Below are 12,019 nucleotides of genomic sequence, written 5' to 3' on the forward strand. Positions count from 1 at the left end.
ACACGTGACCGGAGGAGGTTGACTCCGCCATCCACTCTTCCTAACACTGCCAACCTATCTTGGGGAGTGCGGGAGGGTGGGGAATATTAAATCCTGGGCTCAGCCTCAGGCCGACAGAGCCGAAAGTGGCCTCGGGAACCTATGCCTGTTAAAAAAGAACTACAAGTCCCAGCAGGCTGAGCGGCTACGGCTCCCTGGACCTGCTCGGGATTGGAGCTTAATGCAGCGTTCTAGGAAAGAGAGTATTTCTTCTGGGTGTGGCCAACCCGGATTTTTAGTTCCCAGGCCGGTGTTCCCGTATGGTAAGGTACTCATTACCGTTCTGGAAAGGTTTAGATTTTTATTCCAACCGTATTCTTTTGTTAGAGAATGTACGAAATTAACGACAAGTGAGAGTACACATAAAGTCTATTTTCTTATTGCTTAATCTTATGAGGATGTTACCTGCTGTTCCTAGCCATCAATGATGTAGGGATAAAAAGTACATGACGTTAAAGGGTAGGTGCATTGGCTTTCAGCATACCAGTTTTTAAGCTCTGACACCGACCCAGACTCCAGACTGTCCAGTGCAATGGGGTCCACGTACTGTTCCCCGCTGACCCACGCGGGCTTGAAACAACTATCAGCAGCTATTTTGCACCTAGTACAGGTTAAATGGACTCCACTTTCCCGCTATCCGTTTCTTACTTACATTTATACGTTTGTTAATCCATTTATTTTCCTTGATATGATGGAGGCGAAGGGGAATTCTCTGAAAAACATCACCTATTTCTTTTAGATGCAATTACGGTTCCAGTCATCAAAACTTGGGAGATCAGGATAATTCATACACCATGCATTGCCTTGTTTTTAAATGCACAATTTACTAACTTTTCATATATATGTATATATATATGTGTGTATATATGTGTGTATATAAGTGTGTATATATGTGTGTATATGTGTGTATATATGTGTATATATGTATGTGTATATATGTATGTGTGTATATATGTGTGTGTGTACGTATGTATGTGTGTGTGTATATATATATGTAATCCTGACGTAAGTGGACTTTGCGTCTAGCTTCTTTTGCTTATAATAACGGTTTTGCTTCCAAGGTCGTAGTATAATATCAGTACAGTTAGCCCTTTGTACTAGTGGATTCTGAATCCCTAGACCTCTGTAGATTCAACCAACCACAGATCAAAAATATTCAGGAAAAATAAATGAATGGTTGCATCTGCGCCAAACGTGTACAGACTTTTGTCTTGTCCATATTCCCTAAGCAATATAGCAACTATTTACATAGCAGTTACTTTGTATTAGATATTATAAGTAATATATAAATGATTTAAAATATACAGAAGGAGGTGCATCGGTTATGTGCAAATACTACATCTTTTTGTCAGGGGATTGGAAGGACAGAATCTGACCCTGTCACCTATCCTGAGTGTGACATACAGTCTTGGCTCATTGCCACCTCTGTTTCTGAGGCTCAACCAATCCTTCTGCCTCACCGTGTAGCTTGGACTACAAGCTCACCATCATGGCAGGCTAATTTTTGTAACTTTTTTTGGTAGACACAGGTTTTCACCATGTTACCCAGGCTACACATTTATATCAGGGACATGAGCAACTATGTATTTTGGTATCTTGTGGACGGGTGCTCCTGGAAACCAGTCTCCCTGGATACCACAAGACAACTGGACTTCATTTATTTTACAGCTCTAATATTTCATTGATTGGATATACATTTTGTTTACTTTTCCATCAATAAACAGTTGAGTTGTTTCCACTTGTTGACTATTTTGTATAGTGGTGCTTTGAACATTCATGTGCAAGTATTTGTTTGAGAATCTGTTTTGAATTGTTTGGAATTGCCGGATCGTGTAGTAATTTGATGTTTAATTTGTTTGAAGAACTGACAAATGTTTTCCACAGCAGCTGCACAATTTTATATGCCTACCAACAACATATAAAAATTCTAATTTCTCTACATCTTCACCATACTTGCTTTTCCCATCTGTTTGATTAGCCACTTCACTGAGTGTGATTATATTGCTGTAGCTTTACACTTTATAGTTGTTATTTTAATTGACAAAATCATAATTGTGTATATATATATTGTAGTTTTAATGTACATTTCCTTATAGGTTAATGACAATGAGCATCCTTTTCTGTGCTTATTAGTCATTTATATGTCTTCTTTGGGAAAATGCCTATTCAAATCTTTTGGCTTTTTAATATTTGAGTTGTTGGTCTTTTTCTATTGACACTTAAGGTTTCCTTATACATTCTGATATAAATCCCTTGGTAGATATGGTTTGCAAATACTTTCTCTTATTCTCTGACTTTCCTTTTTACTTTCTTCATGGTATCCATTGCCTCATAAAAGTTTTTAATTCAGCATATCCAGTTTTTATTTTGCCCTTGTACTTTTGATGTCACATGTTAGAAGCCATTGGCTAAACCTTTGTACATGATGATTTAGGACTATTTATTTATCTAAAAGTTCCATAATTTTAGTTCTTACATTTATAACTTTGAACCATCTTAAATTAATTTGGTAGGATCCAACTTTATTCTTTAGTTGTTGATATTTGTTATCCTAACACCATTTGTTTAAGGCTACTCCTTCCTGCACTGAATAGTTTTCTCACCTTTGTGAAAATCAGCTCATCACAGATGTCAGAGCTCAGTTCTAGACTATGAATTTTACTCTATTCACCTATAATCCTGTCCTTACACCAGTACCACACTGTTTTCATTATTGTCATTTTGTAGCCGGTTTGGAAATTGGGAAACCTAATTCGTTCAACTATATTTTCAAGATTGATCTTCGTTTCTGGGTTTCTTAAAACTTCATATATTGGGAGGCTGAGGGGGGTGGATCACAAGATCGGGAATTCAAGACTAGCCTGACCAACATGGTGAAACCTCATCACTACTAAAAATACAAAAATTAGCTGGGTGTGGTGGTGCATGCCTGTAATCCAGCTACTCAGGAGGCTGAGGCAGGAGAATCACTTGAACCCGGGAGGCAGATGTTGCAGTGAGCTGAGATTGCACCACTGCACTCCAGTCTGGGTGACAGAGCAAGACACCATCTCAAAAAAAAAAAAAAATCATATGAATTTTCAGGTTGTCTGTTCATTTCTAGGAAAATAACACAAACAAAAAGCTGGTTGCAATGTTGACAGAGATCTCATTGAAGTTGTAGATTAGTTTGGGGACAATTGGCATTTTAATGTTATTAATTTTTCCAATCCATAAATACAGATACCTTTCCATTTTTCCTTAGGTTAATTTCTTTTAACATTATTTGTAGTTTTCTTGTACAAATCTTATATTTCTTTTGTTAGATTTGTTATATGTATTCATTATTTTAATGATATAAATTGTCTTCTTTTCACTTTTGAATTATTCATTACTAACGTATGGAAATACAACTGGGTTTTATATGTTGATATTATTTGCCTCAACGTTTCAGAATTGACTTATTAGCTTTGATAGATAGGTGGTGTATGGGTTTCCTAGTATTTGCTATATGCAAGATCTTGCAAATACAGCCATCTTCCACATAACACTTCAGTCAACAACAGGACTACATAGACAATGGTGGCCTCATCATATTATAATAATTTTACTGCACCTTTTTATGTGTAAGTGTGTTTAAGTAGACATATATTTACCATTGTGTCCTAATTGCCTACAGTATTTAGTTTAGCAACATGCTGCACAGGTTTGTAGCCTGAGAGCAATAGGCTATATCATATAGCCTAGGTGTGTGGTAAGCTAAACTATCCAGGTTTCTGTGGGTACGTCTATGATATTTGCACAATGACAAAATCACCTACATATGCCATTCTTAGGATGTATCTCTGTTGTTAAATCACCTACGCGTGCCATTCTCAGAATGTATCTCTGTTGTTAAGTGACACATGAGTATATACTATTACATCTTCCTTTGCAATCTGGATACTAACAGTTGTACTGTTTCTCAACTGTTGTGTCCTCAGCATTGGGAGGATGTTTTGAGCCAAATAACTTGGGCCCAGCTTTCCAAAGTAAAACTAATCTGCTAACTGAAGAAACCTTAGGGCTGGATATTCAGCCCTTAATTTGTAAAAGGATATTTGCATAGCCCTTTGCTGGGTGAAGGAGAAGTAAGGGAAAGACTTCCAAAGGTCAGTTTCCCAGCCAGATTACTGAGGAATTCCAATTGCTAGTGACCACAGGGTGGGCGACACAGTGGTACACTGGGTACACTGCCAGCTGACACTGGCCACATCTACACAGTATCTCTGAATGCATGTGGTTAAAATTTCCTGGTGAATTTAGGATCCAAAAAAGAATTCTAGGTCTTCTGTCCAGGTAGAAGCATCTAGTTCTGGCTTGTTGACTCTGGCCCTGCTTCATCTTATATTTCTACCTCATGCGCATATACAATCAAATGTGTTGAGTCTGGGAAGAGTAGAGAAAAGGTGGTACAATGCCTGTCTCCCTAGGTGCAGTGGGTTAGCAGACCCTCTGGATATGCGACCAGATCAGAGACCAGGCCTATGCGTCCACCAAATAGGTGATGGTGATTGTTCAGGATTTGTGCTCTGTGCTTGGTATTTCATCTTACTACAGAGGACAGATGAAAGAGCTGTGTATTGGAGCCTGCAGATGGATGGGGATGGATATGACAGTAAATTTCTTCTTCTGAGAATACACTTTCAACCTCTTGTTAACACAATGGCAGTCTTTGCTCTTCACTTCCTTAGCTGACCCTGTGAGCATTACCTAATGCTTTCCTGAGCCTCTAGATGCTTCGTAGTCAGTGAAGGAGATGGCTTTCACCCTTAACGTCTCCAGAAGTAACTTTAGTTCCCAAATACTTACTAATTTGCATTGGTTTCAGGTAGGCTGGACTCACACACCATCTCTGCAGTGCAATGCCATGTTCACTTCTGAAATCCCAAAACCCGAAAGGATGGATTCCCACTGAGACCTATAGAGGAAAGCTGCTGAAGAGAAAGGACAGCAGAGATACAATTGCCTATGTTGAGAGATGCTCTTGAGTCCCATAACATACAACCTACCAGTTTTCTGCAACCCGAAAGCCCAGGGCTGGCACTATAATCTTAACTAGTCACTACATAAGGTTTTTGTTTTTATGATGTCTATCCATAGTTATAGTTCTTCATTCCACAAATGCGGAAAAACTGTGTTATCCTTGAGAATTTGATATCTCAGGACTGTGCAATGTGGATGTCCTCTGTCTCCCAGTATGGTGTCCCACTCTGATGGTAGACTGACATCCAGCACCATACAGCTGAGTTTACCCAGCCCAGGCAAAAACCTCAAAAAATTGAAAAAATAAAATAAAAATCAAAATAAAATAGTAGAGAAACAATTTTTTTTTTTTAGGCAAAAAGTATTATCACCTAAATTACCAACAGTCCTCATCTTATTCTCCACAGGAAAAATATCTAAACACAGGACCCTGCCTGCCCAGTGACTAATCTTACTGACCCTCCTAGATTTAACTAGGCTCACAGATTCCTAAAATTCTTCCAGTATAAGAAGAGGTCAGCCTGCAGAAATGCTTTAAAATTGTTCTCGAGGTTTAGATACAAAATTAATTGGGTAAAGTGAGAGAATGGAAGATTTTAAGAGACAATTCCTTCAGATGAAATATTGGGCTGTGCAAAGGAGCTGCCTAAAACATGACCTGCTTGAGGTGCTAGTGTTATTTCAGCCTCAGTAGGAAGATCTCAGAAGATCTCACTTATTAGCATTTGCTAAATGACATTGACCTGCAGCATAGGTGGGAGCAAAAAGAGGCAGTTTCACCTGGCTGCTAGCCCCAATTCAATAAGAAATATTTATTACCAAACTGAAATTCTTCTGAGAAATCTCCTAATCTGTAATGTGGGAACAATAACACCAGCTTGTGTACCTCACACAAGTTTCAGAAGATAGAACATGTTCAAGTGCTGTGCATATGTGTCCTAATAATTCACTGTAATAAAAATTGGGTCACCCCATTCTAGAAAAGACACTCATTTGCTGATTTATTTTATAAGTAAAGGTCAGCTCTTCTACAAATCCATGTAGGAATGTAGGAGAAAAAGAGAAACTAATATTTTGTATTTCTGTTTCTTTCACTTCAAATTGTATTTTGTAACTAATGTAAAAACTTTACAAGTGCTATAAGATCATTGGGAATAAACAAAAAAATTCAGAGATTCCTCTTGTGGAAACTAAGCAATGATGAGCTCATACTCTGTAGTTACCAGAGAGTCTCTCCCTTCATTGTCTTGAACTATTTCACAACTTTATAAATTGCAGGTAACTTATAGCAATGCAAAATAATTCTTGTTTATTGATATACAAATGAATTATGTGCAGTGACATTTCTAGGGACTTCTCTCCACCTGCGCTGGGTTTAATCCTGTTTCTGAAAACTTAGTATCTACCTGGAATCTCAGAATGTGCTCTTATTTGGAAATAAAATGATGGCAAATGTAATTAAGTGAAAATGAGGTCATCCTGGAGTAAGGAGGTCCCTAAGTCTAAAGACTGTTGTTCTTAATAAGAAGGCCATGTAAAAATGAGGGCAGACATTGTAGTGACGCAACTTCAAGTAAAAATACTAAAGACTACCGGCAAACATCAGAAGTTAGGAGAGATATGAAACAGATTTTTCTCAGAACTCACAGAGGAACCAACTTGGCAACACCTTGATTTCAGAATTCTAACCTCTAGGACTGTGAGACAAGAAGGTTTTTCTGTATTAAGCCACCCAGTTTATGGTGATTTCCTATAGCAGCTCTAGATAAAAGCACATTGACACCATTTACAAATTTCATTTATATAATTTCACCATTCCTATACTTCATGTTAAAACTGAGCTTCATTAACTTTTTAAAACTGCTTATAACATGTTACTGATTTTTTCATTTATAATTTATTAAATAAATTTTAATGTTTTATGTTAAATAAAATTTTAATATGTATTTTTGTATATTTGTATGAGCCATGATTTTATCCAACCACATTTGCAAAAAATATAACAATGAGAAAATTATAACAGTAACAGAGAACTGATCTAACCGTCTTGCCCTTAACCTACCTACTGCGCTTGTTCATTCCTGGGCATAAACTAACCTAACTTTGAGAAAAATTTAGTCTATAGTTTAAAGGAGAATAGTCCTTCCCAAAACTAAATCACCTTTGTAAAACAATGAAAGACCACCAGGTTAGGACAATGAGAGGGGCGTGATCCTGCTAAGATGTAGATGTAGTTAAATGATTACTGGTCATTATTCTGGAGTTGCAAATTCCCCAATTACTCCTGTAATTAACATCACTTTTGTAGAACTTAAGACTGGCCTTTTGATGTGTTTTTTCAAGTTTTGTCATTTTTAACTACCAAATGGCCCAACTAGACAGGCGACTCTAGACTCAGCCAGTCCTGTTTCTGCCTACCAGAATTGAACTAAGCACAAGAGGACCACTTTCCACATCCCTGTGATTCCATATGCAACCTATCAGAAGCACCCATTCCCTAGCCCCCACCTGCCAAACTGTCTTTGATAAACCCTAGCCTCCAAGTTGATAGGAAGGCTGAGTAATAATAAAACCCTAGGCTCCTATTTAGCCAGCTCTATGTGTATTTAATCTCTTCCTCTATTGCAATTCACCTACTGAAAAATCAGCTGTCTCTGGGCTCTGGACAAAATGAACCCATTGGGTGGTTACATCAAGAGTTGGAGGTTAAAAGACAGAAAAAAGAGCATCTCAGTGTTGTCAAAACTCATTTTTGAAAAGAAACCCTTGTGAAGAATATTAATGTAAAGTAGCTTTTTGATTATGTACTCTTCTGTTATTCTGGAGATCAGATGCTGGTGTGTGTGTCTACTATTTCCTGCTCTGGATCCCTGAACTGTCTCTGACTCATTCTTGGTCAGCTAAGTATGAGGTAATATTGGCATGTAGGGAAAGGATGGTGGAAAAGGATAATAATTTGTCTTTTTTTTTTTGAGACGAAGTTTCACTGTGTTGCCCAAGGTGGAGTGCAGTGACGCTCTCTTGGCTCACTGCAACCTCTGCCTCCTGGGTTCCAGTGATTCTCCTGCCTCAGTCTCTGAAGTAGCTGGTGCCCACCACCATGCCCAGCTAAGTTTTGTATTTTTAGTAGAGACAGGGTTTCACCATTTTGGCCAGGCAGGTCTCAAACTCCTGACCTCAGGCTATCCACCCATGCTGGCCTCTCAAAGTGCTGAGATTACAGGTGTGAGCCACTGCGCCTGGCCAATACTTTGTCTTAAATGAACTTTGGAAAAAAAAGACCTATGCTTTTTTCTCTCCTTGAAGATACAGAGATGTTAAAACTGGGGTAGAAAGGTGCAAGATTTTGAGCCCAGCATCTGTTAGGATTGGGTACTGGCTTTTGTCTCCTATCCCTGACCTAGGAACTTCTCTGCCCAAGGATAGCATCCATTGGCCTGCTGTCACTGGTGTTGGGGCTTAGGACATATTATGCCAAAATATGACATCATGGAGGTCACTCACTGACATTTTCTTTTTTTGTTGTTTTTCTTTCTTTTTTTCTTTTTCGAGATGAAGTTTTGCTCTTGTTGCCCAGGCTGGAGTACAATGGCACAATCTTGACTCAGTGTAACCTCCACCACCTGGATTCAAGTGATTCTCCTTCCTCAGCCTCCTGAGTACCTGAGATTAGAGGCAGGCAGGTGCCACCATGCCCAGCTAATTTTGTGTTTTTAGTAGAGATGGCATTTCACCATAGTGGTCAGGCTGGTCTTGAACTCCTGACCTCAGGTGACCCACCCACCTCAGCCTCCAAAAGTGCTGGGAGTACAGGCATGAGGCGTCACTGACTTATTCTAACCTTTCTGTGTGAAAGCTGTCCATAAAATTATTGTCTGACATACCTCCCTTGAAAGTAGTTCATAAGACTCTCATGTGGCATATGTCCTGCACCATACACAAAGGGAAAGAATACAATAGAGAGAGGCTAAAAAGAATCTGAACTCCCAGGCCTTAAAGTTTACCCAATTTATTATCATTATATCATAAATTATTTTGTCCTATAATACTTCTACATTACCTGTCCATTCTATCTTTTTTCTTTCTCTTTCTTTCTTTTTTTCTTTTTTTTCTTTCTTTTCTTTTTTTTTTTTTTTTTTTGATACAAGGTCTCACTCTGTCATGCATGATGGACTGCAGTGGTGCAATCATGGCTCACTGTAGCTTCGACCACCCTGGCTCCGGTCATCATCCTACCTCAGCCTCCCAGGTATGTGGGATTACAGGTATGTGCTAACATGCTCAGCTAATTTTTAATTTTTTGTGGAAACAGGATTTTGCCATGTTGCTCAAGATGATCTCAAACTGCTGGCCTCAGGGAATCCTTCTGCCTCAGCCTCCCATCCTTCCCCCACATACTGAGGCAAAGATACAGGTGTGAACCACTGAAACGATCAAAAGGGAAAATTACAACACCTTTACTTATACAGATAATTGGCTTTTATTTGCAAGTCATGAAGGAGCATCCTCCATTCTACAAAATGGAGTGATAGATCCCACTGGCAAGTAGTAGAACAGTGGATTTTGTATGGTGAGAGCAAAGATATGAAACAACAGAAAAGTGACTAGTTGACATGAGGTTACTTTTTTGAAAGGGATAAAGCAGAGTATGGTTCGTTATTGCACTGAATTGGGTAGACTCTAATCTCTTGTTTTCAGAAAAAAAAGATGGCTTTCAGCATCTATCTCTTTCCCTCATATTTCAGATTAATTTACCTGATATTATGTGAAACTTAGCATGAGTGACTCCATTTTAGTTTGACCTCGTCTGTTGCTGCCTAATTTTGGAGCTCAATACAAAACCATGGCCCCATCATTTTTGTTTGGCAGCACTGAAAACTAAAATACACAATTTTCACTGGTTCTCTGAGTCTTTATTTCTTAAGGCTCTTATGTCACCTGAAACTTCATTGAATAAATTTGTTATGTTTTTCCCTTGTTAATTTGTCTTTATTCATAGTGGTGTCAGTCATGAACCTTGTGATCACTGAGGAAAAGATACAATAATCCTTGCCTATCTGTGAGTTCTGTCTATATGTATTCAACCAAGTTTAGATTGAAAATATTTTGGGGAAAAATGGAAGGGTGCACCTGTACTGAACATGTTCCAACATTTTCTTGTCATTGTTACTTAAATAATACAGTATAACAACTATTTACATAGAATTTACACTGCTTTAGTAATTATAAATAATCTAGGGATGACTTATTTAGATAGTCTAGGAATGATTTAAATAATCGAGGATGGTGATATATGGGAGGATGTACATATGTTATACATAAATACTACACCATTTTATATCAGGGTCTCAAACATTCATGTACTTTGGTATCCAACAGGGATTCTGGAATCAATCCTCCAGAATAGCAAGGGATAACTGTATTAGTTTTTCTTTTCTACACTGTTTAATGGATGCTGCACCCTTCCTACTCTAGGACCCAACCAGGATCCTGAGGCCTCACTTTCTTCCTGCGTTCCTCATGATCCATTTGACTATAATGCAGAAAGTTCGTTTAGCTACTGGCTGGTATCTGTAACTCCTATGACAGCTCACACTCCTTGAAGAAGAAGAGAGAAAACAGAAGATTTGTCCTGTGGATAGATTATTTCTTCTTCTGTTTGTTTGTTCTTTGTATGCTCTCGACAACATCCATATACACAAATGCACATACATAAACACAGAAACTTTTTCTTAACATGGACAATCTGAAAGAGAAAGCAGCACAACAACCATTTTGGATGATTGAGACTATTTTTATATTATTACAGTACAATTGCAGAATGAATTCAAAAGGGCAAGCCCCTAGCAATGATAATGCTAAATGGCTGGTGGATGTAAATAATTAGTGGTCAATATATTATCCATGATATGTGGCAAGTTTGAAAGTTGGAAATGCAGAATCCCTGTTCTAGACATATTATTGTACTTGGATCTGCTGGGAACCATTTGATACTCTGGGATTCTCATTGAGAATCCAGTGATAGCTAATGTTGAATATTGCTTGCTGCTGGGCAACAGTGACTGTCAAAACATTCCATCACCATTTTTTTTTTCAGTTTAGAAAAAGGGTCTTGGATGTTGCCTAGGCTGGCCGGAAACTCCTGAAGTCAAGTGATTCTCCTGTCTTTGCCTTTAGTTCTGGGAGTACTGGGAGTGAACCTCTGCACCAGGATTTCCCTCACCATTTTCTGTAAAATGGCTTACTACAAAGAACATTTCTGTAGTATATTTTTATGTATGTATGTATTATGTATTTATTTATTTATTTATTTATTTTTGAGACAGAGTCACAATGCTGGCCAGGCCCTAGTGCAGTGGTGTGATCTTAGCTTACTGCAACCTCTGCTTCTGTGTTCAAGAGATTCTCCTGCCTGTACTCCTGTGGAGTAGCTGGAATTACAGGCGCACACCACCAAGCCCGGCTAATTTTTATCTTCTTTGGTAGAGACCGTGTACACACACACACACACACACACACACACACACACACACACACACACATATACATTTAGGTAGATACGAGGTCTCCTCACAGCAGCTTCAGCAAACACAGATTTCTGGTGTTGGAGGACAGATTTAACTACAGAAAATTCTGTTGGGCAATCGGAAGCCTCAATCTATACAGACTTTTAGGAGGAGCCTGCCTGTTTGGTTCAAATTTAACCAAAATATTTTTTTTTTTACCACTGATTCAGTAAATCTCCTAACTTTGCAGGAACTGGGATCCTAAAAATTATGGAACGAATTGTAGAAACTCAAGCAACTCTCTCCAAAGCCCAGGGTTCAGCAAGAGTAAGCAAGAGGCACTGAGCCGCTGGAGTCTGCACATTGATAAATTTACTTACAGTCGTAAATAAATTGCATCATCTTCAGCTAGTAACACAGAGTCTAATTTTTATAGCGGCATACTTGCCTCCACGACTTTCCTAGACACC

General features: G+C 38.5%; 1 protein-coding gene across 1 annotated transcript; it reads left to right on the top strand.

The window, feature by feature from the left end:
- The first annotated feature begins 116 nt into the window (after positions 1–116).
- LOC129395620 (protein fantom-like) lies at positions 117–11,964 on the top strand. The gene is made up of 3 exons (XM_055107084.2): positions 117–302; positions 9,192–9,308; positions 11,800–11,964. The coding sequence occupies exons 1-3, from the start codon at positions 221–223 to the stop codon at positions 11,892–11,894; spliced, it is 294 nt and encodes a 97-aa protein (XP_054963059.1). The 5' UTR covers positions 117–220; the 3' UTR covers positions 11,895–11,964.
- Positions 11,965–12,019: the final 55 nt, after the last annotated feature.

The sequence above is a fragment of the Pan paniscus genome, chromosome Y, assembly GCF_029289425.2.
Source record: "Pan paniscus chromosome Y, NHGRI_mPanPan1-v2.0_pri, whole genome shotgun sequence".
Taxonomy (NCBI): Eukaryota; Metazoa; Chordata; class Mammalia; order Primates; family Hominidae; genus Pan; species Pan paniscus.